General features: G+C 42.6%; 2 protein-coding genes and 1 non-coding gene across 11 annotated transcripts in view; all 3 read left to right on the forward strand.

Moving 5' to 3' along the window:
* Nucleotides 1-25,766, forward strand: part of MED24 (mediator complex subunit 24) — a 61,649-nt gene that overhangs the window by 34,277 nt on the left and 1,606 nt on the right. Inside the window, exons 26-27 of one of the 3 annotated variants that reach the window (XM_069074237.1) lie at nucleotides 3,939-4,087; nucleotides 4,334-7,354. The exons of 1 other annotated variant lie outside the window; for it this stretch is intronic. In XM_069074237.1, the coding sequence (XP_068930338.1) occupies nucleotides 3,939-4,087; nucleotides 4,334-4,450 (266 nt within the window). In that variant the 3' untranslated portion in view covers nucleotides 4,451-7,354. Of the gene's footprint in view, nucleotides 1-3,583; nucleotides 3,665-3,938; nucleotides 4,088-4,333; nucleotides 7,355-25,766 lie in introns of those variants that run through there. One more of the 3 variants, XM_069074239.1, reaches the window with a different exon arrangement.
* Nucleotides 14,843-23,985, forward strand: LOC138150797 (mediator of RNA polymerase II transcription subunit 24-like). 7 transcript variants are annotated; one of them, XM_069074244.1, is made up of 8 exons: nucleotides 14,843-14,945; nucleotides 15,092-15,346; nucleotides 18,588-18,814; nucleotides 20,960-21,042; nucleotides 21,498-21,676; nucleotides 21,786-21,885; nucleotides 22,281-22,456; nucleotides 23,805-23,985. In XM_069074244.1, the coding sequence occupies exons 4-7, from the start codon at nucleotides 21,007-21,009 to the stop codon at nucleotides 22,374-22,376; spliced, it is 411 nt and encodes a 136-aa protein (XP_068930345.1). In that variant the 5' UTR covers nucleotides 14,843-14,945; nucleotides 15,092-15,346; nucleotides 18,588-18,814; nucleotides 20,960-21,006; the 3' UTR covers nucleotides 22,377-22,456; nucleotides 23,805-23,985. The 7 variants fall into 7 exon arrangements, with proteins under 7 accessions (XP_068930345.1, XP_068930348.1, XP_068930346.1 ...); XM_069074247.1 differs by lacking the exon at nucleotides 15,092-15,346 and having other exon boundaries at nucleotides 14,852-14,945; XM_069074245.1 differs by having other exon boundaries at nucleotides 14,864-15,346; nucleotides 20,912-21,042.
* Nucleotides 20,791-20,895, forward strand: LOC138150847 (small nucleolar RNA SNORD124). The gene has a single exon (XR_011165668.1). It is a non-coding gene; the product is annotated as a small nucleolar RNA SNORD124 (small nucleolar RNA).

Below are 25,766 nucleotides of genomic sequence, written 5' to 3' on the forward strand. Positions count from 1 at the left end.
TACTGAATTGGGGGTGGGGCATGGGGGAAGAAAGGTGGGGACCAGCCTGGCCAAAGGCCCAAAAGTGGGAGATGGAATGCTGTGTACAGGGAACAGTGGTCCAGCCATGGAGGGGCTGAAGTCTAGAGAAAAGGAAGGTGAACAATGTATAATCAGCTTGGGAACATAGACTGGAGCCATATTGGGAAGGGTTTGACTCATGGGTGAAAGGAATTTGTGTTTTAGCCTAAAGACAATGGGTAAGCACTGAAGCTTCTTGAGAAGGCAAGTGACATGGTAAAACCTGTGCTTTAGGAATATCTATTTGGCCACTATGTGGCAGATGGATGAGAGAAGGGAGAATCTGGAGGCTTTTACATCAATGCATATATGAAATTTGATGAGAACCTAGAGTTGGTGGCTGTGGTATGAGCAGAGATAAGAAGTGAGGCCTTTGAGATTTGTTGAAGTGGATTCAGTAAGATATTGAGAGTCAGTAAGAGTCAGGTGTTGAGGTTGACTCCTAGGTTCACAACCTGGTTCAGGCTGACAGTTCTTGGGGCTGCTGGGTGGGGACTGAGCCAGACTTCCCAGGCCCAGGAGGAGCACTGTGATTAGGGAAAAGAAGATGGGTTTGCTCTATAGCATAGTGTTGACCAAATTGTTCAGTGGAGGTTCCTGAATGGCCTGATGGCTCCAGTGTATACCATACCATGGTGGTGCTTTTCTGTGAATTCTTTGTCTGAGACCAGCTCATGACTCCTCTTTCTCCAAGGTCAGCAGTTTTTTTTTTTTTTAAGCAATGGGGGTTAAGTAACTTGCTCAAGGTTACACAGCCAGTTATTTCTGGGGGTGCTGCTGAGTATCTGAGCCCACATTTGATCCCCAGGTCATCCTGACACTGGAGCTGGTGCTCTTACTCGCTGTGCTACCTGGCTGCCCCACAAGGTCAGCAGTTTCATACTGTGCATTTCTCATCACCCCTTCCTGATGAATAGGTCTGCAGTCATTTCCCTTGGTCCCTTCTCAGATGTCTGGGGCAGAGAGTCATTCTTTCAGATGGTGTCCTCGCCTGTGTAACCATCTCCCTAATGAAGACCATCCCTTGGTGGTACTTTCCAGTCATTTCAATGTCAGGTGTTTTGGCAGTCACCTTTGTCATCTGGGCCTTTGTGACCAAGTTCACTCACTAACACAACAGATTTTTGCCTTTTTGCTGAAAGATAGGTTGGTGCTGGTGTGAAGGGCCTTGAATGGCAAGGTAAATGACCTTGCTCACTCTCGATAAGTTTTTCTTCATTTCTAACTGGCTCCAGCTAAGCACAGTGGTCTGCAAGGGAGCTCCCTTTGGCTTTCTCCCACCTTCCTCTTCCTTTTGGAAGGAGATGGTGGTGGCTTTAAAGGATTGAGAGCAGAGGAGTGGTATCACTAGACCTGTTCATAAAGGAGGTTAACTCAGCATTGATATGAGAGAAGATGTGGATGAGTTAGAAAGTGGAGCCAAAGGGTCTCTGAGGAACCCTGGGTTGGTAATGAGACTTTAAAAAAAAATTATGGACAAATCAAACATTAAATAAAGTGAACATTCTCCTGTGTGTATTTATGCATAAATGTATGTATGTGTATATGACATACACAGAGAAGGGGAGAGGATCGTACCTGAAGCTGCAGTTCTCTATTATGTAATGACAAGGAGATGCTGAATTGCTTTGGTCGTTAGGAATAGAGAAGAAAAAGTGAATGCTTGAGAGACTGGTGAGGTAGAAGTGGGAAGATGTGGTACCCGTTGGCAAATGACAAGTTGAAGAGAAACAAAGATAACCCTGAGGTTGTGAACACAAGAGCCTGGGTTGAAGGTGGCATGACAGAAAGAGGAGCAGATGTGAGGGAAGATAGGAGCCGTGGTTGGGTGGGGCACAGTGATTGGAGGTGATGATGCGTATCTAAAGAGAGCTGTTTTAGATACTGACAGTCGGAAATGCCTCTCTGAAGGTCTGGAGAGAGGAAGGGTAGAGGACAGACACTGGAGAGTCATGTGCATAGAGATACCAGTGCACTGCTAAGGCAAAGAATGGAGGAAGAAGAGGAGAGGCCCAGGGCAGTCTGGAACTTCCATTGGCACTTATGGCCCTGAGAGAGCTAGCAGAGGATACTTGTGGAGGAGATGGACAAGCCAGGAGGTGAGAAAACTGGGGCACTCGGCATAAGAGGACCTCATCAAGGAACCTAATAGCTGGCCATATGTATTTAAAGGACTGTGTGTGATGGAAGATGGCTCAGCCTTGTTCCCCCTGGCCCTGGAAGGCAGATCTGGGAGAAGTCTGTGGAAGGTACAAGAGGCAGATTTTGGTTTTGTATCAGCGCAATCCAAAAAGACTGGATGGAATGGGCAGGCTCCATAGGGAGTGAGTTCCCCATCAGTGGAGGTCTTTAAGCAGAGGCTAGATGATGTCTTGTTGGGGATGTTCTTGTTCAGGTACTCATTGCACTGGATGACCTCTGAGGTCTGTGATTGTGTGAAAGCAGAAGGAAAAGGAGTGAGTGGTGGGGAGGGAGGAGAGGCAGGAGAGTGTGGTGTCTGGAAGCAAGGGAGAAGGGGTGGTAATGGTGTCAGAGGGTCCTGAAGGAGCTTAAGGACTGAGAAAAGGCCACCTAGGAGGTCTTTGTTGACTGGAGAGAGTGTTGAGTAGAGCAGAAAGTAGGTTTCAGGACAGATGTCCCCAGAGGCGGTTGTTCTAGAGCCTTTGTAGTCCTGGGAGCAGTTTCCCAAGTTCTTGTAAGGAGCTGGGCACAGGGAAAGTGGCCAAATGGCCAGGGTTTGCCTGGTTCTGGTCCCTGAGCTATTTCTGTCTCTTGATCTAATATTCGTCCCTCCCTTTTCCCGCTGGCTGGCAGAGAGGCCAGTGTGGAAACTCCTTAATCTGAGGACTGAATTCCTTTCCTCCCACCTTGTGTCCATTCCTGTGAGCCCCGTTTGCTCAGCTTCTCCCTGAGCCCCATGGCCTGAGGCTCCTACAAGTGAGAGCTGGGAGCCCCAGGAGTTCACTCACCAGGCTCTGTAGCTTCAGTTTTTCTTCATCACACAGATTATCAGCACAACATAAATGTTAGTCACTACAGGTCTCTGTAGCCTCCTTCTCCCTTGTCCCCCTCCAGAACTTGACTCCAGAGGCTTCATTCCTCCCCTTACTCCATGATCTCTTCAGCCCTGATGTCCTTTGGGTGCCCCCTTCCTCCCCTCTTTATCCAGTCTTCCTTTGATTTCTTTATCTTCCCATTGTGCAACCTGGGGTGCCATTTCGTGATCTCCTCCTTGAGACCTCCTGTCAACACTCAGGAATTTTACCCCTCTGTGGGATTCCTTTTGGGCCAGGAACCTTTTTTTGGGGAGGTTCCCTTCTTCTCGGGTCTCTTCTGTTAGGGAAGGGGGTGTACCTTGACTTAGGGTCTTCCCTGGGACCTTTAAACAGAGTGGGGTTCATCTCACCAGTCAGCCAGGAAGGCAGTCTGGAGAGGCCTCGGGGTTTGAGGAGAGCTTCCCTTGGGGGAAGAGAGTTTTGAGCAAACAGGGTCTTCACCTCTGCCTCTTCCTCCCATTCTCTAGCTGACAGGTCCATGAGCAGTTCTCTCTCAGCCTCTCAGATGCACACAGTCAATATGAGAGACCCTTTGAACTGAGTCCTTGGTCCATCTCCCCTCTCTCCTCTTCCTGTTTTTACCTTTTAACCTTCTCTTCTGTCCCTGCCCTTCTTGTCATCCTTCCTGACCTCATCTGTTTTCCCCTCTCCTGATTTCTCCTTTCCTCCTGCTCTCTGCCTCCCCCTTCCCTGCTCTCCTGCTGCCTCTGGAGCTTCCTTTGCACTGTATGCTCCCTCAGCATCTCCAGATTTTCCTTCATCCTTTGTTCCTCTGACTCTCTGACTGATCCTCTTGCACCTCTTGTCTCTGCCTGTGCACAGCAAACCTGTTCCTGCTCATCTCCTCCATCTTGGGGGCCAGGACAGCAGGCCCTCACACCCAGTTTGTGCAGTGGTTCATGGAAGAGTGTGTAGACTGCCTGGATCAGGGCAGCCCAGGAAGCATCCTGCAGTTCATGCCTTTCACCACTGTAAGTTGTGAGGCCGAGTCCAGGCCTGGCAGGTGTTGGGGACCCTGTGCTGGGGCACTGTCTTCCATCCCACTGAGAGGAGAGTGCTGGCATCTCTGCCCTTTGGTGTTGGGGAGTGAATTTGGGAAGATGTGGGCAGTGTACTGGAGGATTATGCTCATGGAGGGAATAGGGCTGCTTTCTTTTGTGGTGTCTCATTGTTCCACTGCAGGGACGGGGCAATAATTACCTCTGTTTCTCTGTCAGGTGTCGGAATTGGTCAAGGTATCAGCCATGTCAAGCCCCAAGGTGGTTCTGGCCATCACGGACCTCAGTCTTCCCCTGGGCCTCCGGGTGGCTGCCAAAGCCATTGCTGCACTCTGAGAAAGTGGTAGAGGTGGGGGAGAGAGGGGGGTTTGAAGGGGTTTACATTTGAGGAATGAAGGAAACCTCAGAACAGCGAGAACAATAGGAGAGACTGAGCAACTGTGAGACCAAGGATCTCTCCTCTGTGATGACTGAATATTAATCAGGGAGGGCTTTCTGGAGAATGCCTGTGCTTCTCCTCTTAGCATCGTCTTTCTTATGTTCATGCTTTTTTGTATCTGGTTCCCTTCCCATTCATCCCTTTACAACGAATTTCTGTTTTTGTTTCCAATGCCTGCCTTGGGCATCGGTGCTTCATTGGGCCTCATTTGTCAGATGGATAAGATGCCATCCCTCAGGGATGGAGCGTGGCTCCTGCTCCTGTGAATGGATCATCCTTGTGTGTCTACTCCTGGCTCTGAAACAGCTTTCGCTTTGCCACCCTCTTTGAATCATCCAGGACCACTGTAGAAGGATAGTGACAATCCCTCCAGTCTGTTCTGCATTCTTACCTCCAGGCACAGAACAGAGTGAGGTATCCTGTCTTTGAATCTTGATGCAAACATTAGTTACCTGGGGAAAGATTCCCTGATTGTCTTCCCTCCTTGCCTCTGCCTCTTGGAATCCTTGACTTCTTTCAGAGCCCAGCTCAGGGGCCAACTTCTTTAACAAGACCTTTTCTGACTCTCCACCCCCACCCCAACCCTCTGCTATGGTTGTTATTCTTCATTCCCTTTTGGAATATCTTTGTATATTTTTATGTATATTCTGTACCCCTGCCCCCTCCATAAGCAGTAGAATGTAAGTCCTTTGAAAGCTGGGACTGTTTCCATTTTTATATTCCAGTGCTTGACACAGCATCTTATACAGTTTTTCATACCAGACCATAAGGAATTACTGGTAAGGAAATTCAGGGCTGGGTGGCACAGTGGATGATATAGTGTTAGACTTGGAGTCAGGAAGACCTGATTTCAAATCCTGCTTCAGATACTTCTTGGCTGTGACATCTTGGGCTAGTCACCCTCTCTCAGCCTCAGTTTCCTCATTTGTAAATGGAAATAATAATATACCTACCTCACAAGGTACTTTTGGGTATCAGATGGGATAATCTATGTAAAGGGCTTTTCCATTCTTAATCCACATGCCAGGTATTCAGTTTTCTGTCCTCATGAAGATTGGCACCTACTCTGCCAACCTATAAACTTAAGACTCTTTATAAAGAGAGTTACTTGGGGCATTAAGAGGTTAAATAACTAGCCCAGGGTCACAGAACTAGCCATTGTGTCAAAGGCAGGACTTTCTGCCTGAGGCTGGCTTTTCATCTCCTATACCATGTTGCCTCATACCTAGTAGGCTCTTAATCATTGTTTGCTGAATCATGTTGTATGACCATGGGGCAAGCCATGTGACTTCTCTGGGCCTCAGTTTCTTTATGTATAAAATTGGGATAATAAATACACGTGATACCTATTTTGCAGCATTATTTTTCGTTAAGGCCTTTATAAACCATACACCATTATAGACATGTAAGCTATTAATTTTTTTCCCTGACCAGTCTCTCAGTTTTTCTCCCAGAATACTATATTATGCCATGGTGTATATTTCTTCCCAGTATGGAATAGATGGTTTGAAAGTCCCTTTTATCTCTAGATTCCATGGTAACTTTCCCCATATTAAAGAATTGAAAACTGAGACCTAGAAAGAATAACTTACTTCTTTAATGACTTTTGTTATTATTTTATTGAGTTCTATGAAATATTGCTTTGATAGTTTGATTTGTATTGCATTCAAACTGTAAATTAACTTTAGGAGAATTATATTTGGCATAAGCTGGCCTTAAGTGTTGAATATTCTTCCATCTATTTATTTGGAGAGACAAAAGAGTTAGAAAAGAAAGATAATTGTTAGACACAGAGGCAGGCTGGGTAGGCGCAGCGCAGCCAGCAGACGCAGAGGCAAGCCCGGAAGGGGCCTGATCAACTCAGAGGGCAAGTCTTCCCACCAACCACAGGGTCCACTACCAGGCCTATCACCAAAGGGCTGGGCCTGGAAAGAGCAAGGTAAGAAGCAAATACAGGGGCCCCTGTCCTGGACAGCAAACATTCCTGGGGCTACCACTTCATAGCCCAGAAATTAAAAAAAAAAGCCCCTATCAGGACCTCCAAAGACCAGGATGACAGAGTGAACTGCACTTGCTCCAAATGGATCCTAGAGGAAGGGCATGGCTAGGATCCTGCCTCAAAATGGGTAGAAAGCAGACTACAAAGACAAAGACTCTGGTGTCCTACTATCCTCAGAGGGAGGAACCAAACTCAGAGGGAGATAATGTGGACTCCACACCCAAAGCTGAAACTTCTACAGGGAATGGGTCCCAAGCACAGAAGGCTCTCCTCTAGATGAGATCAAAAGGAACTTTGAAAACAAAATGAGACAGATAGAAGACAAAATGAATAATTCTCTCAAAACCAAAATAGCAGAATTAGAAAAACATTATAATGAGGAAAACATCTCTCTAAAAAGAAAAGTGATATGATATGGAAAAGGAGCTCCAAAAATTAACCAAGGAAAACGATTTGCTAAAAACTAGAATCAACCAAATGGAAACAAATAACTCTATGAGGAACCAAGAATTAAGCAAAGCAAAAAGAATGAAAAATTAGAAAAAGAGGTAAAATACCTCAAAGAAAAAATAACTGACCTGGAAAACAGATCCAGGAGAGAGAATCTGAGAAGCATAGGCCTACCAGAAAATTATGATGAAAAAATGAGCCTGGACAACATCCTCCAAGAGCTTGTTAAGGAAAACTGCCTTGAGATACCAGAACCTGAGGGTAAAATAGAAATCGAGAGAATCCACTGGATACCTGCTGAAAGAGATCCCAAACTGAAAAGTCCTCGAAATGTTGTGGCCAAACTCCAGATCTACCAGATAAAAGAGAAAATACTTCAAGCGGCCAGAAAGAAACAATTCAAATATCAAGGGTCCACAGTGAGGATTGCACAGGATTTGGCAGCCTCTACACTAAAAGATCAGAGGCAGTGGAATGCAATTTTCTGGAAGGCAAAAGAGCTCGGGTTACAACCAAGGATCACCTACCCAGCGAGACTGTGCATATTCTTCCAGTCAAAGAGATGGTTGTTCATCTATATAACAGAGTTCCAGACCTTCCTGATAAAAAAGCCAAAACTCAATGGAAAATTCAACCTCCAATTATGAGATACAACAGTGACTTAGAAAGGTAAACAAGGAAAACACACATACCCTGCTATTTGATAAGAGCAAACTGGTTATAGACAAGTAGAGGGTATGAGTATAAAATACACAAAATGACGATTTGAAAAAATCTTATTAAGGGCTACAAAGGGACTGCAATGGAAGAAAGGGAATGGATGAAGTGGAAAAGGGTAAATTATGCCACACATAGAGGCATAAAAACTGTATAGCAGAGGAAAAAAAGGGAGGGAATTGGGAAGCATATGAACTTTTCCCTCATTGGTTCTGGTACAAGGAGGGAACAACAACCAGTTAAGCATAGGACTCTATGGAGAAGAAACACAAAAAGTATCATTTTAGAGGGAAAGGGGAGGGAGAGGAGCTTCGCATGAGATTTGTTCCTGTCACTCTTGGTGTGAAGGAGAAATAACATACTTCATTACGTATAAAAATATCCTACAGGCAGTAGGAGGGGGAAAGGGGGGTGGGAGTGGTTTGTAGGGAGGGAAAAAGGAGAAACGGGAGGAAAAGGGAGGGGGGCTGATAAGGGAACACTGAAGGAGGCAGTGGTCAAAAGGAAAACTTAAGGGTGGGGAAGGGAGGGAAAATATGAACATTAACGGGCGGGAATAGGAGGGAAAGAAACATAATCATAACTGTAAATGTGAATGGAATGAACTCTCCCATAAAATGGAGACGGATAGCAGAATGGATTACAAATCATAATCCTACAATATGCTGTTACAAGAAACACATCTGAAACAGAGGGATACACACAAGGTAAAGGTAAAAGGTTGGAGTAAAATATATCATGCCTCAGCTAAAGTAAAAAAAGCAGAGATAGCAATCCTTATCTAAAATAAAGCAAAAGCAAAAATTGACCTTAAAAGAGATAAGGAAGGAAACTATATCCTGTTAAAAGGCACCATCAAGAATGAAGCAATATCATTAACATATATGCACCAAGTGGTGTAGCATCCACATTCCTAGAGGAGAAGATAAGGGAATTAGAGGAAGAAATAGACAGCAAAACTATACTAGTGGGAGACCTTAATCTCCCTCTCTCTGAACTTGATAAATCCAACCTCAAAATAAGAAAGAAGGTGAACAGGATTTTAGAGAGGGTAGGTATGATAGATCTCTGGAGAAAACTGAATGGGGATAAAAAGGAATATACCTTCTCAGCGGTTCATGGCACATACTCAAAAATTGACCACATTCTAGGGCATAAAAACCTCACAATTCTATGCAGTAGGGCAGAAATATTAAATGCATCCTCAGATCATTATGCAATAAAAATTACATGCAATAAAGGGCCAGGGAAAGACAAGACTGAAAACTAATTGGAAATTAAACAATTTAATCCTAAAGAATGAGTGGGTCAAACAAGAAATCATAGAAACAATCAGTAATTTCATTCAAGAGAATGATAATGAAACAACATACAAAAATTTGTGGGATACATTAAAGGCAGTTCTTAGGGGAAGTTTTATATCCCTGAGTGCATACATGATTAAATTAGAGAAAAGGGAGCTCAATGAATTGGGCATGCAATTAAAAAACCTAGAAAAAGAACAAATTCCAAATCCCCAATTAAATACTAAATCAGAAATATTGAAAACCAAAGGAGAGATTAATAAAATTGAAATTAAGAAAACTATTGAATTAATAAAACCAAGAGCTGGTTTTATGAAAAAACCAACAAAATTGATAGACCCTTAGTCAATATGATAAAAAAAAAAAGAAAACCAAATTATGAGTATCAAAGATGAAAAGGCTGAATCTACCTCCAATGAAGAGAAAATCAAAACAATAATTAGGAATTATTTTTCCCAATTGTATGTACATAAATTTGACAATCTTAGGGAAATGGGTGAATACTTACAAACATACAAGTTGCCCAGATTAACTGAAGAGGAAGTAAATTACTTAAATAATCCCATCTCAGAAAAAGAAATTGAACAAGCCATCAGTTAACTCCCTAGGAAAAAATCTCCAGGGCCAGACAGATTCACTAGTGAATTCTATCAAACATTTAAAGAACAATTGATTCCAATACTCTACAAACTATTTGGGAAAATTAGTGAAGAAGGAGTCCTACCAAATTCTTTTTATGACACAAATATGGTACTGATACCTAAATCAGGAAGAGATAAAACAGAGAAAGAAAATTGTAGACCAATCTCCCTCATGAATATAGATGCAAAAATTCTAAATAAAATACTAGCAAAAAGACTACAGTAACTTATATCAAGAATAATACACTTTGATCAGGTAGGATTTATTCCAGGAATGCAAGGATGGTTTAATATTAGGAAAACCATCAGTATAATTGATCATATCGACAATAAAACTAGCAGAAATCACATGATCATCTCAATAGATGCAGAAAAGGCTTTTGACAAAATACAACATCCATTCCTATTAAAAACATTAAAAAGTATAGGAATAAATGGAGCCTTCCTTAAAATAATAGGTAGCATCTATTTAAAGCCATCAGCAAGTATTATATGTAATGGGGAGAAGGTAGAAGCATTTCCCATAAGATCAGGGGTGAAACAAGGGTGTCCATTATCACCCCTCTTATTCTATCTGGTCCTAGAAATGTTAACAGTAGCAATTAGAGAAGAAAAAGAAATCAAAAGAATCAAGTTAGGCAAAGAAGAGACCAAGCTATCACTCTTTGCAGATGATATGATGATATACTTAGAGAATCCTAGAGAATCAAGTAAAAAACTACTTGAGACAATAAATAAATTTGGCAAAGTTGCAGGATATAAAATAAACCCACATAAATCCTCGGCATTCCTATATATTTCCAATGAAATTCAACAGCAAGAGATAGAGAAATCCCATTTAAAGTTACTGTAGACATTATAAAATATTTGGACATCTACCTGCCAAAACAAACCCAGGACTTATATGACCATAACTACGAAATACTTTTCACACAAATAAAGTCAGATCTAACTAATTGGAAAAATATCAATTGCTTGTGGCTGGGTCGAGCTAATATAATAAAAATGACAATTTTACCTAAATTAAATTATATATTTAGTGCCATACCAATTAATTTACCAAAAAATTACTTTATAGAGCTATAAAAAATAGTAACAAAATTCATTTGGAAGAATAAATGGTCCAGAATATCAAGGGAATTAATGAAAAGAAATGCTAGGGAAGGTGGACTAGCTATACCAGATTTCAATCTGTATTATAAAGCAGCAGTCATCAAAACTACTTGGTACTGGCTGAGGAATAGAGGAGTGGATCAATGGGATAGATCAGGTGCATGAGATTCAGAAGTCAAAGACTATAGTAATCTATTGTTTGATAAACCCCCAGACCCTGGTTTTTGGGATAAGAACTCACTATTTAACAAAAACTGCTGGGAAAACTGGAATATAGTGTGCCAGAAACTGGGCATAGACCATTATCTAACACCATATACTAAAATCAAGTCTAAATGGGTGCATGATCTAGGTATAAAGGTTAATACTGTAAGCAGTCTGAACAGTGTTTGGTAAGTGGGAAACACATTTTGCTTAGGAAAAACTCCCTTTTTGTTAAAGGCTGCTGGGAAATGAGTCTGGCAAAAATGATACTAAGACCAGTGTCTTAGGTCATATCCCACACTAAATTCAAGATGGGTGCATGACATTTATCATAGGAAATATCCTATCCTAAAAATATAAAAAAATTAGAAGATGAGCATGTCACAAGTGCAGGTGGGCAGTGTATTCATAATGAAACACATAATAAAGACAATTAGAAAAGATAAAATAGATAACTTCGTGAGCCTGAAGAATTTCTGCCAAACAAAATTATTGCATCTAGAATAAGAATGGAAGCAATCGAATAAGACAAAAAATTTTGTATCAGCTTTCTCATATAAGGCTTTCATTTCCAGGACATGTACAACAACCCTCTTGTGTATATGTGTATTTGTATATTTTAGTTATACTAAATACCTTTCCCCAATATATGTGATTAAAGAATGTGAACAAACAGTTCTCAAAAGAACTGTAAATTATTATCATATGAAAGAATGCTTTGAATCAATAATAATAAGAAAAATAGAAATCAAAATTACCCAGAGGTTTCACCTCATCCTTCAAATTGGCAAAGATAAGAATAGTCAGCTAAGAGAGCTTGTGGGAAGCTAGACACACTAGGTCATTGTTAGTGGAACTGCTAATCAGGACAATCATTTTGGAAAGCAGTTTAGAATTATGCAAATAAAGTGACTGAAATGTCCATGACCATTTGACTTAGGAGATCCCAGTACTAGGCTTATATCCCGAGGAGGTCATTGATAAGGAAATAGTCTCCCACGTGTACCAAAATATTTGTAGCAGCACTTTTTGTGGTAGCAAAGAACTGATGACAGTAGTGTGAATGCTTATCAATTGGAGAATAGTAAAACAAATTGTTTCCTGTGATTTACCCTGCTGGAATGAATATAGAGAAGCATTGAAAGAGTCACAAGTTCTGATACAGACAGAAGCAGAGCCAAGAAAAAAATAGGTGCCATGATGACCGCTACAATGAAAATGGAGGGAACAAGCATGAAACAACTGAAAGTAAATGCTGCAGAATTACAGAGAACAAGAGATGAGAGGACAGACTATACCCAATTCCTGCCACCCCCCCCCCACCTTGTTGTAGGAGGTCTTTGGGTATAGCACATTGTATGTATTTTCTTCTTTTTAAAAAAAAAAAATTCCAGTTGTGTTTTATTATGCCATTCTCTTTATTTGCTTAATCTGTCTCAATCCAATACCTTTTCCATTGGAAAGTAACACATATATTTTCAGACATTTTTTTATGTATAGATGAGTTTATCTAGTTTTTTTTTAATTAAAAATATTTGTTATATATTTGTTACATAGAGTGACTTTCTGGGAGCGGGAAAGGTACTGAGAAATTTGGTGATACAAAAAAAGAAAAATATTTATTGATTATTTTTTTTAAGCCTTGCTTAAAGTGACAGAGCTCTTTAGGATTAGTGAATCCCTGATCACTTTTTTTCACTAGGCCATCCCTAGACCATACCCAGTAGGAAATGTTGAAAATGTTGAGCAGCTATTGAAAGCCCCTCCAATTCCCCCAGGTCCTCATTAGTAAGACCCAGCTTCAGAGGGAAAGACAGAGACACACAGACAGACACGGAGCTGGGACTTTGCATCTCTTGATATTATATCCCTTTACACTTTGAAAAGCAGGAGAGGCAATTGGACCTATGCCTAGGGGAAACTATCGAGTGTGGCTGAAGTCAGATTTGAGCTCGGATCCTCCTGATTCCAGGGCGAGTGGTGTATCCACTTCACCACCTAGCTGCCCCTATGAAGGGGCAAAAAAGCCAAAAAGAGTATATATATTTGATCTTGGGGCCAAAGAGACCCCATTCTCCTATTCAGTAAACTCCAGTGGTGCCATTTTACCTCAGGCCATTTTCACTGGCTCTCCAAAATGCTCTTTTTTCCCCCTTTCTCTCCCATTTCACCCCTACCTCAGTTTTCTTGGCTTCCTTCAAGTCTCAGCTTTTGAAAGAAGCCTTTCCAAATCCTCCTTAATCTGAGTGACTTCTCCCTGAGATTATCCCAAATTTGTCCTGTATTTATCTTATTTGTGTAGAGTGATTTGCATGGTATTCCCCACCTCCCCATTAGATTTTGTGCTCTTCCCCTCCCTTATTCATCTCCATTATTGTACATAGTAGAAACTTAATAAATACTTTTTAAAAGTGATTTGCTGTGGGTCCAGCAAACTCCCTCAGACTCTACTTTATAGCTTGGCAGATCCTGGGAATTGGGGAAAAGGAAATGGGGAGCAAGGGAAACTGAGGCACAGCTGATGAAATTAGGAATACAGCTATTTCTACCAGGAATCTTTGTTTAAAAAAAAAAAGAAATTGGTTATTGGATTATAGGGGATCGAAGAAGGAGGTATTTGATGAGAATGTGGTAAGAGTAGAAATGGGTTTAGAGAGTAGAGATTCAAAAAGAGAAAAAGGTATTAGGGGAATGAGCATGGGAAAAAAAACTAAATGAAAAAGAGCTCAGCATAGGACTGGTAAAAGAGCTGACTTTAAAAAGACTGGAGGGAGGTAGAAAGGCAACAACAGTGAGTCTGCTCTAAGGCGTGTGTTCTGATTCTGACTTTCAGTGCTCTGGACAGTCTCATTTCCTTTTGGACCCAGGGAAAGGGAGCTTTGTAGAGAAGAGGGACACCAGATGTTAGAGACAGTTTTGAAGGCAGAGGGAAAGGGTGCTGAAGTGCTGCACTTTTCCCACTTCCTTCTCCCTTTTTTCTGGTTCCTTACAGCTATACTCTTCCCCTGGGAATAAGTGGGCCTGCTCCATTTCCTGCCTCAGTTTGCCCTTTGCTCATTCAAAGAGGCTAAACTTGTGGTATTTGGCAGACCCTTAAGTGTAGCATGTCTAGGACATAATGAGATTGGCCAGCTAGATTCCTCTTAGATTAAACGATATGAATATGTATGTGTGTATATAGCATATACATATAATGCATGTGTGTATGTACCGTATACAAATGTATATACCCATACACACACATACACCTACATATACATACTTTATTTTTCCCTTTGCTACCTCCTCCGCGCTTCTTTATTCCTCGACTATAGAAAACAATTCACTCAAAGCAGGGAAGGAGGTGCAGAATTCGGTGCGCTCCCTATGCACTACCGTCATCCTACCCTTAGCAGACACGATCTCATAGAGACGATCAGGTATGATGTCACCTAACTAATCTGCTGGAATTCAGAGTTTCTTAATCTGGAATAGTATTAACCAATTAAAAATTTAATATATTTTAGTAGAATTGGTTTCCATTGTAATCCTTTCTAATTTATTTTATGCATTTAAAAACATTATTCTTAGAAGAGTTTAATAGGCTCCACCAGGCTACGAGAAGGGTTCCCAAAACGAGAAAGTTTCAGAACCGCAGCTCTAGAACAGGATGAAAACTTTGGAAGACAACTTTGCAAGACCTGCCGAGTCCTGCAGTGACGTCAGCGTCCTAGGAAAGGAGAAGTAGGGGCGGGGCCAATGCAAAATCCACTGGCTTGTTACTAGGATCTAAAACTGCAATTCCCAGAAATCAAGCTAGGGTCGACCAAACTCATCCTTCCTATGTTTCCATTGGCTCTCGATGGCCACGCCCGACCAATCAGATAGGACCTCTTTGGCCGTGCTTCCTGACTAGGGAAGTCGCTTCCGGCGTGTGTGAGTGCTGTGGCTGAGGTTCTTCAAGGAAAGATGCGGCGATTGCGGGGTGGGTTTGGAGAAAAAGGGGCAGTCGGGGTGGCGAGAACGTGGGGCGGGAGGAGGGGAGCGGACCCTTGCACTGAGGGGCTGCTGCTGACAGCTAGAGCCGGCTTAACAACCTCAGAGTTGCCCTTTTCCGCGGCATTCCGATAGGGGTTCCTGCCCTCGAAACCAGGCCAGCCTCGTCTCCGGACCCTGACCCGGCTCCACCTTATTTCCAAAGCCACGGTCCTTCAGACGTGGAAGGAGCCATCAACATGAAGAAATTCTTCCCTAAGCCACCTGGGACATCCTCGTTCTGGAAGGTCGGGAGGGAGGGAGAGAACGGCTGTGTGCAGCGGGGAAGGAGGCTCAGGCCATGATCGGACCGACCCCAACCTTCTCATGAAGTATGCCATCAACTCCCAGGTGTGCTCTCCACTATGAGATTGAGTCTGGTTCCAAGGCCACCAAACTTTGGAGCTGCTAGGGATGGGTATGGAAGGAGAGTCATGTAGTTTCAGCTCTGTCCGGCTCTCTGTGACGCCATTTGGGGTTTTCTTGGCAAAGAGATACTGTCTTTGAACTCGGGTTCTCCAGACTGCAGGGCGCTGTCCACTTTGCAGTGTTAAGTAAGGAACAACAGTATCAGAACTTTCCAGGAAGGGCTAGAGAGCATTGAGAGAAGCATAGGCAAAAGTGGGACCGCTTTGGAACTAATGGGCTTGAAGTCATGATGTACTTAAAGCAAACAAGAAACATTTATTAAGAGCTTCTTATTTTTTTTGTAATTTTAAATTTAAATGCAAAATGAGGGGGGAAAACATTGCCATGTACACAGCAGGCCATATGAGAGGATTCAATATCAATACATTTCTATTTTAAGAAAACCTACATAATAAATGCTACACATTCTTTTCAAAGCTGTCCAGCTTTCTTCCTTGGTGGTTTTCTTTTGTTCTCTGATGTGCACTTTTTGCATTATTTTTCCCCCTCCTTTCCCCCAGCACCCTAAAGAAGTCTACAATTGAGCGTGGATACATGTGCATATACAGAGATATCTATAAATATACACACATATACACTTATACTCATAAGACTGTACTATGCTTATTTCCTCTTGTCATCCATTTCTCTGAAGGTGGATAGCATCTTCCACCATTTCTTTACCAAGTATATGAAGTGAAAGATGAGGCACAACAGCATTACACTTTTTAGTGGGCTGCAAAACTATGATGTTTTCCAAGAGTACCTAGTTTTGTGAGTTGTTGCCTTAAAGCATACAGTAAAGAGGCCACTGTTTCCCACCTCCTCCAGGCTTTACAGCAGCCTCCAGGACAGCCATTGAGTAGTCACTGTTGAAACCTGGGGAGACCTTAGCCAGTCTCAGCAACTGCCATCCACAAGGTCAAACAGTTGTGTGGAGCTCTTTAAAGTGCTCGTTAGAAAATTGTTCAGTTCAGTCATGTCTGGCTCTTCCTGACGCCGTGGACCATAATGTCCTTGGGGTTTACTTGACAAACATCCTGGAGTAGTATGCCGTTTTTTTTACATCATATACATTTCCCAGTGTATTTTTCTACCCACCCCTCTAACCCCCAAAGAGCCATTCCTTTTGATAAAGAAGTTAAATACTAGTACTTTCCAATCCACTGAAAAAGGAAAAGGTATCAAAAAAAAGTTTGTTTTTTAAAAAGGGAATATGAGCCCATTGAAGGGAAAAAAGTTCCATCTGTCCAAATGCCTCCTATAGGTCAGAACTCTTTTCTTTGATCTCTGCTTTTTACTCTTTTGGCCAAACTTGGTCTGTTTGTCTTCCTTTCAGCATGCCTGTCATGCTATCTGTGCATGCAGGGCAGCTGCACAAGACCGGGTTCTCAATAGTGCATGCTGTGGTCCTCCTGGAGGGCACCATGAACCTGACAGGAGAGAAGCAGCTATTGGTTGAACATCTCAGCTGATGATGAGAAAGAGGATGCAGGTGTGGGGATAGTGTGTGCCTTCATCCCTAGGGCAGCCAAGCCAGCTAGAAATCAGATCATTGAGCTGCATTTGTTGGGCAGTGGGAGAAGAAGCCTCTGGACAGTTACTGATAGGTCCTAGAACCCTTATTTAATGGAGGAGAGAGCTAATGATGGAGGACCCACATTCTAATGCAGTTTGAGGTCCCCCTTTATCTTTTAGTTCTTAGGATGGAGATTAGGGAAGGGCTCTTTCATCCTGGCATGACCTTTACTGTTGGCATGAACTCCTTCCCAAATTCCCAGAGCCCTTTTATCACTATTGGAAGGGATGGGCACAAGGGCTACCTTAGGAAACTCAAGTGATCTCTTCACTGCTCTTAGCCAGTTTTCCAGGTTTTCAGATCCAACTTCTGCCTCTGCCAGGTTCCTCTTCATTTTTCTTGAGCTTTAAATTAGTTACATTGAGCTCTGTATTTGACCCCTTTGTTCTTTTCTACAGCGATCCTAGTGCAGGAAGGTAGGGTGGGAGCCAGAGCATGGAGCTCTCTGGAATCATTCCTATTGCTAACTCCAGTTTTGTGACTGTGGCCAAAGGCATAGATAGCTCCTAGAAGTTGGGGGCTGGCAAACCCAGGATGATTTGACACATACTGATCTCTGTTCTGGCACTAGTGAATTATTGTTTGCTACTGGGATAGATATGTTTCTGTCTGTGCCTGGGATGGGGCTTCTCCCCATCTCATTCTCCCCACCTCCCACCAGCAAAGTGGAAGAAGAGTGAAGGAATTGATTGCTGTATGGTGTTTTTCTTCATCTTCCCTCCAGATTCCTCAGGTTTGGGTGAAAGTGAAAATATACCCTGAGGGGGAAGGAGGTAAACTTTCCCAGACTGGAGAGACCACATAAGCAAACTGGATATCAATGAGAAAGAAGGAAATTTGTGGTCATATACTAAGACTGGGCAACTGGGAATTCTTCAGCGAACTGACTTGTTTGAATGCCCCTAGATAAAGAACTTGTATTTTGAAAATATTTTGATAACTCAATATAATTGCTTTCCTTTGTAATCCTATGTGTTTTACTTGTTATATTTGAAATTTCCACCCCGAGTAAACACACATATACAGACATCATCATCATCATCATCATCATCATTTTACTACCAGAATAGGCAAGATGCCACTTCTCTTTCCATCACAACATTGGGTACACCCAGCCAGTTGGCCTGGGTCACAGGCCTAGCAAAATAACACCTGTGCCCAGCATTGCCATGTGTGACTAGAAATGGAAAAGGCGCCATGGAGCCCAGATTGGGATTTCTGGCTCTTTGTAGGACTTCACTGAGGATGTCAATTTGGCCTCTGAGTTCTTGCTGAAGCTCATACCCTTGCTAGACAAGGCTGACCAGTGGTGCAAGTGAGTGCTCCCGTGGCTGGCCTCTGTCTTGCTGATGTGCTCAAGAGAGGCCATTCTGTTTCTAGGGTTCCCCTCCTGTCTAGCTCTCCTGGAACAGACGTTTAGAATGTTACACATCAAAATGTCTCATCTCCTAATCCACTCCCCTTAGATGCTTCCTTCCCTGGGAAGGAGTGGGACTTAAGAGACCTTGTCAGAGTTCCCCAGGAGTTGGGTAGAGGTGCCCCAGGTGGGGCAGGCAAACCTGCATCCTGTTTACAGTCTAGTGCTTCCTTGCTTTCCTTTCTCAGGTCCCCAGAGAAGCTGCTAGAAGTCTCAGCTTCTAGGATTGGAGCAGGTCTGAAGAAGCCAGATTCCCTCTGTTCTAAAGGCTCCCCTCTGTGTCTGTTCAAACATTATTCTCTCCACCTCTCCCTCTTCTGCCTCCTAGCTGTGATTGTATCAGCTTGCTACTCCAGGAGTGTAGTAAACAAGGACTGCTCTCTGAGGAGAACAAAGAGAGCCTGATGGACAAACGGTAAGCGTCTGGCTGTTTGCCTTTCCATTCCCTGTGTCTGTTGACCCAGATGGGGCCTCTTTGCCTTGTACTTAAGTTTGTGACTGTGAGTGGGTTATTGAGTCCAAGGGATAGGCCAAATGCATATGCTTTATGCTTGGGGTCTAGGCACTCATTTATTACTTAGCTGCTCAGCCACCTCTATACCTCAGCAGATGAGGAATTGATTTTGATCCTTATTTCTGTTCCTCCCTCTTTCTTTGGCATCATAGGTCCTACCTCAGTTTTCTCTCTGATGATAATAGGGGAGAAGATAGAATGTAGGCTAGTGGAAGTGAAGACACTTTAAATATTAGGCATAACATGTATAACATATCAAATTGCCTCTCAGTGAGGAGAGGAGAGAATTTGGAATTCAGCATTTTAGAAAAAAATGCTAAATAGTTTTATATATAATTGGAAGATTTTTTTTGAAAATATTTGGCATGATCTGATCTAACCATTCTGAAGAGCAGTTTAGAATTATGCCCAAAGGTCTATAAAACTGTGCATTTGATTCAACAACACCACTTCTAGGTCTGTATCCCAATTGGTAATTGAGGGAATGTCCATCAATTAGGGAATAGCTGGACAAATTGTGGTATGTGAATATAATGGAATACTATTGTATTATAAGAAATGATGAACAAGCAGACTTCAGAAAAGCCTGGAAAGACTTATATGAACTGATGCTAAGTGAAATGAGCAGAACCAGGAGAACATTGTACACAGAAACAACCACATTGTGCCATGATTGACTTGGGTAGCTTAGCTCTACTCAGCAATGCAAGGATCTAAGACAACTCCAAAAGACTCACAATGGAAAATACTATCCTCATCCAGAGAAAGAACTTTGGAGTCTGAATGTGGATGGAAGCAAACTGTTTGCTCTCTTTTTCTTTTGTTGTTTTGTTTCTTCTTTCTCATGTTTCCACACATTAGTTCTAATTCTACTTTACATCATGACTGATGTGAAAATATGTTTAATATGAATGCATAGGTAGAACCTATATCATATTGTACACCCTCTTGGAGAGTAGGGAGGAGAGGGAAGAAATTTGAAACTCAATCCTATGGAAGTGAATGTTGAAAATTAAAAATAAATTTAAAATATTGGGCATAAGGAATGAGCAGTCATTAAGCAAATACAAGTTAGAAGAGGCTATATTGGGAAAAGCTTTGGACTAGGGAGTCAGGAGATCTGGAGACCTAGAAAGTTCTGATTCTGCTACTAAGGAGTTCTGTGACCTTGGGTGATTCACTTGACCCTTTTGAGCATAAATTTCTTCATTTAATGGCGAGTGGACTAACTGGTATTTAAGGACCTTTCCAGCACGTGCTATTCCTTTATTTATAATTTCCTGTGAAATCCTGTTCCAGCCATCTCCAGGGGAAGGCAGTTCTTCGAGTGTACTATAATTTGTTTGTATTCAGTGAACCTTGAGCTGGTGTTTGATGTTTTCAGAGATTGTGGTGATAAAGCTATATTTTAGTGTAATGTGATTTATAACCTCAGTGCTAGTGACTGACACTGTTAAGAAGCACAGAAATTTCCCCCCTTCTGCTATCTCTAGCTATTCCTATTGTCCAAGGCCCCTCTCTTCACATAGCTCCCCTCTTTCCACAGCTTGAATTAATTCACGAAGCAAATCAGTAATGAAAACTGTAAGTTATCTCCTAGCCCTCTGGCCCATTACAGACACACACACACACACACACACACACACACACACACACACACACACACACGCACACGCACTCACACACATCATGGAAGAAGTAGTCTCTACCCTATGATGGATGACTAATCAGACTTGTTTAAGGAGCCTGAAAAGGACAGGTGAGGCCAAAGATTCTTCTGAAATTGTGCCTGCCTGTCCTCTTTGTGACCCCAAGTCTGCTGTTTGGGATGGGGAGGGGAGAGCAGAGGAGGGTCTCAGAACCTTTGGGGAGTGTCTGTATTTCAAGGGAGGAATGATGCTCAAAGTCAAACCCCAAGAAAAGGAGCCTGAGTCCCTGGTCTGTGATTAAGCTGCTCTCTTTTTGACTTTCCTTGACTTGAACCTTTCTTGTCCTCAGCCCTGGGCAAGCAAGGCTTCTCCTCACTTCTGCATCTGTTCCCCACAGCCAAAGGAGCTTCAGTCTGTGCTCTGCTTTTTGACATCTCCTTCCTCATGTTGTGCCATGTGGCCCAGACCTATGGTTCAGAGGTCAGTGAGAGGGGAAGGGCGGATAACAAGGGACTTGGTGACATGGAAAAGGGGAAGAAACCATTTGTGAAAGCCAAAGACACCTTCCTAGATCACCTGATCTGAGGAATCATGACACACTATGCTAGTGGTTGATGGGTGCCTAGTTCATAAGGACAGCAATCCCTTCCTCTTTATGGACCCATGCAGTGCCTTATGGGACCATAACCTCACTGGCCGCAAGATGGCGGCACAGGTCTCATTTTATTCTCTTTTCCCTAGAACTACCTGGTTCTGGGGTAGGTGGGAAAGAATGACAGCCTTGGCAGAATAAAGGGTGGGGTCTTCTGGGTCAGAGCTGGAAGGGTAATTGTCCTCTAAAAAGCTTCTGTCTTAATCCATCTGCTGTCACTGTGGTAAAGGGTACCTGGTGGGTAGATATTTTATCCCTCCACTTAAACTGTTTATCCATCCAGGTCATTCTGTTAGAATCAAGCACTGTGGGTGAAATACCCTTCTTTGAGACCTGGATGAAGATGTGTATGCCAGAGGAGGGCAAGATCCTGAATCTGGACCATCCCTGCTTCCGGCCTGACTCTACCAATGTGGAATCCCTGGTTGCCCTGCTCAACAGTACCTTTGACATTAAGCTGGTGTAGGTGACTGGGAAGGATGCAAGAGGGGGCAGCAGACAGGGTCTTTCTTCTTCAAGACCATCCTCTTGCTCCCATTTTGGTGACCTTCCTCTCACTGCTTCCTAACAGGCAGATGAAGTGGCATGAGGCCTGTCTCAGCATCTCAGCTGCCATCTTGGAGATTCTGAATGCCTGGGAGAATGGAGTCCTGGCTTTTGAGTCCATCCAGGTAGCTATTCCTCTCTGTCCTAATAATGCCTTTTGGTCACAGTATATGACATCCTTATTTCCCACCCATACCACACTCTTCTGTCTTCCCCTAAGATCCAGGTGCCAGTCCTTGATATCCTGTATTTCCTTAGGGTAGAGAGTCTCCCCATCTGTAGAACTCTAAGATCTGGGGTCTTTCCTTCTTTAGCCATAGTCATTTCTATGTTTCTAGGTCACTTCTCCCTCTCCCTCTCAACCCTCAGTGTCAGTGTAGGCACACTGGATTATGGTGGGTGCAGGACTCAACTTGCTGAGATCTGAGGCTTCCCAAGGGCAGCAGTGACCAGGGGAAGGTTATAGGGCTGGGGTTGGTGTTGGGGTTGGTACCTGCAGCTAATGTGTTTCCCATCCCAGAAAATCACAGACAACATCAAGGGAAAGGTGTGCAGCCTGGCAGCGTGTGCTGTTGCTTGGCTTGTGGCCCATGTCCGTATGCTAGGCCTGGACTAGCGCGAGAAATCACTGCAGATGATTCGACAGCTGGTAGGGCCTCTCTGCAGTGAAAATACCCTGCAGTTCTACAGTGAGAGGTCTGTAATCTTCCCTGTCCCCTCCAAGCCTTTCCATGCACTTCTGCATGGAAAGTAGTGTCTCCAATTACCTTGATGACTTTGGGGCTAAAAAAACCAGTCATTTCTGTTGTGCTGCTAATTCTGCATACTTGTGGGAGGGAACACTTACCTGTGGATTAGAGAGGTCTTTTGCTTTCCTTTCCAGCCTTTGATCCATGGGTCATTTCCCTTTCATGGACTGTTTGGGTCCTGGGGAACTCACCTTTCAGTCATTCATTCAGTAAATACTTGTTCAGCACATCTTATTGAGGAAAACAGTTGTTTTGAGTGTCTTGTAAAGAGTACACATGGCAAAATTCAGCTGAAATATTTTTATCATCACTGTGGAGTCCATTCCATTATGAGAATTTCTGCTTCTCTCAGTGGAAAGTTGTCCATGATGTAAGAATCTTTAGCTTGTACCTCTTCTCAAGGATTTCTCCTGCTAAAAATCTGAATGAAAAGCAGGAAATCCAGTATAATAATAACAACAACAACTAATATATAACGCACTTTAAAATTTGCAAAATGTTTTTGCCTGGGTCATCTCATTTGATTCTCACCACAATCTTATCAGATAGGTGCTATCTCTCATTTTACAGATGGCAAACTGAGGCTGACAGAAATTAAGTGGGACTCTGCAAACTTCTGGGGGGTTTTGGGGGCAGGATGTTAACTCAGGTCTTCCTGATTCCAAGTTCAGCACTCTACACATTGGACCATGGACAAATTGTGGTACAAAGAGAGATATATTCTCTAAAGATCAGTTAATATTCTCAGAACTGGATTAGGACCATTACCTAAGTGTAAAGATTCTTTGTTTTTTAGAGAATTCTGGCTCCACCCATTTCTGCCCAACTAATCCAGAGCCGGGAAGAGCTGCATAGGGGCAGTCCCTACTTGTGTTCCTTCTCCTGGAAGTATTGGTTTGTTTTGGGTTGGGGCCAAGCCTGGGCTAAAGCCTGAAAAATATGAGGCCCCTCTTCCCTCCCCCCTTCTACTTCCCCACCCTGGCACTTGGTTCAGAGGAAATGACTTCTATTTATTTATACTAAATGTGGCAGGGCCCCAGGCTAGGGAGAAGCAGACTTGCAAGTTTTGTAGGAAGGGGACTATTTCCCCTTTGGACATAGAGTATCCCCTTTTCACCATTCAGGAGAGTCCTGCAGTGGAATAAGACAGGCCTTGATAGTAGAGCCACTCGGAACTTTCTCTTGTTCACCACTATAGAGTGTAGATTAATTGATCTGGAGTTTTTCCATAGCATAGACCTTTGGAGAGTTGGGGTGGAAGGTTTAACCATAATAGTGTTTCCTCTTCTTGGCAGGTATCATATCTGATTGAATCTACATTCTATTTTGTCCATAGAAGGAAGTAGTTCAAGGAAAATAATCGTCATATCAGTGAATTGTGACTATATAGGCAATATTCCATAGTCTTGAGCATTCACCTTTACAACGAAGAAGGGTCTCTCCTTTTTTTGCTGCTAATAAAACTGTTTCTATAAATATTTGGTCCATGTGGCTTCTCTTTCCTTGATGTCCTTAGTTGACAGTCTTCCTTGCTACCCTAACACCTGCCCACATTTTTGACAATTTCAAAGTGCATGTTAATGACACTTCAGGTTCACCAACCTCAATGCCCTTGAGCCTTCCTCAACACTTAGCCATCCCCAGTGTGGTCACATCTTAGATCTCAGTGTCATCCCAAATTGTTCCACGTCTCAGAACTCTAAAATGTGTCTCTCTGATCCCACCTCTCCAGTTGCCTTACTCTTCTTAAACTTTTTCTTGGTCCTTTCTTGGCCCATGAGTTCTCTGTCTCTCTCATTCTATGTCCTCGCACAGTCACATCTTTATTGCTCCTGGTTCTTCTGGAGCCAAGCAGACAAGACTGATTATTAGCACATGATTGACCTTCAAGTATTCTGAGATGACTCCCATGTTCCCTCACCTCTAAGTCAGCTCTTCTCCAAGTGGAATACTTTCTCCTTAAACAGTAGAGGTTATTTCATTCTTTGTCTGGTACATATTAGGTGCTGAATAAATATGTGTTGATGGATTGATTCTCTAAGTAAAGTAAGTATCCCTATTTCCTTCAACAGATTCTTATATGACATTTCCTTGTCACCATTCTGATTGACCTTTTCTAGGTTCTCTCCTGTTTATGAGTGTCATTTTAAAAATGAGGTTCCTAGAACTCAAAATATTACTACAGATATTGTCCAACCAAAGAAGAATACAGTGCATCTGGCACTTTCCTTGCTCTGTTCACTATTCCTGTCTTGATTTTTAAGAATAAGTTTTATTGATCCCTTTTTTTATATATTACATTTCCTCTAGTATCAGCTCCCCCTCCCTGAGAGTCATCCCCTATAAGACATTTTTTAAGACAAAAAAGAAAAAGAAACTGAAGAAGAAAAAAGATCAGCATAACTGATTTCAAGAAAAACTGAAAATATATGCCATGTACAGAACATGTGAACCTTCCACCTCTTTAAAGGGACTGGGTGATGTCTCTTTCCTTATCTCTACTTTTGAGTCTTGTTTTTGATAATTTTTAAATATTGACTTTTGATATTTTTGTGTGTGATTCTTTCCATTTACTTCAGTGGAGTCACTGTGTTTATCTTTTTTCTTGTCTCTGCTTCCTTCATTCTACATTGATTCATCAAGATCTTCCCATGCTTCTCTGTATTCATTACACTCTTCATTTCTTACAACACAGTAATATTCCATTACATCAATGCAACACCATTTGTTTGGCTGTTCCCAAGTCTAGAAGTATGCACATTATTTCCAGTTCTTTTCCATCACAAAAATGCTGCCATAAATATTTTTATGTATATGGGATCCTATCCAGTTAGCTGGCTTTATGTATTTAAAGGACTGTGTGGGATGGAAAATGGCTCAGCCTTGTTCCCCCTGGCCCTGTAAGGCAGATCTGGGAGAAGTCTGTGGAACGTATAAGAGGCAGATTTTGGTTTGGTCTGGGGCAACAATTTTATTTTTCTAAAAATCAGTGCATTCCAAAAAGACTGGATGGAATGGGCAGGCTCCATAGGGAGTGAGTTCCCCATCAGTGGAGGTCATCTAGCAGAGGCTAGATGATGTCTTGTTGGCGATGTTCTTGTTCAGGTACTCATTGCACTGGATGACCTCTGAGGTCTGTGATTGTGTGAAAGCAGAAGGAAAAGGAGTGAGTGGTGGGGAGGGAGGAGAGGCAGGAGAGTGTGGTGTCTGGAAGCAAGGGAGAAGGGGTGGTAATGGTGTCAGAGGGTCCTGAAGGA

This window comes from Petaurus breviceps, unplaced genomic scaffold (genome assembly GCF_028583685.1).
Source record: "Petaurus breviceps papuanus isolate PSGF00001 unplaced genomic scaffold, PetGlider_PUasm1.0 90887, whole genome shotgun sequence".
NCBI lineage: Eukaryota > Metazoa > Chordata > Mammalia > Diprotodontia > Petauridae > Petaurus > Petaurus breviceps.

What these genes read in the sequence shown, in the direction of transcription:
- LOC138150797 (XM_069074244.1), top strand. Translation starts at nt 21,007, where the DNA reads ATGTTGTGCCATGTGGCCCAGACCTATGGTTCAGAG. An exon ending in ACCTTTGACATTAAGCTGGT is followed by an intron (nt 21,677 to 21,785) that starts GTAGGTGACTGG and finishes GCTTCCTAACAG; the next exon opens with GCAGATGAAGTGGCATGAGG. An exon ending in TGGCTTTTGAGTCCATCCAG is followed by an intron (nt 21,886 to 22,280) that starts GTAGCTATTCCT and finishes TTCCCATCCCAG; the next exon opens with AAAATCACAGACAACATCAA.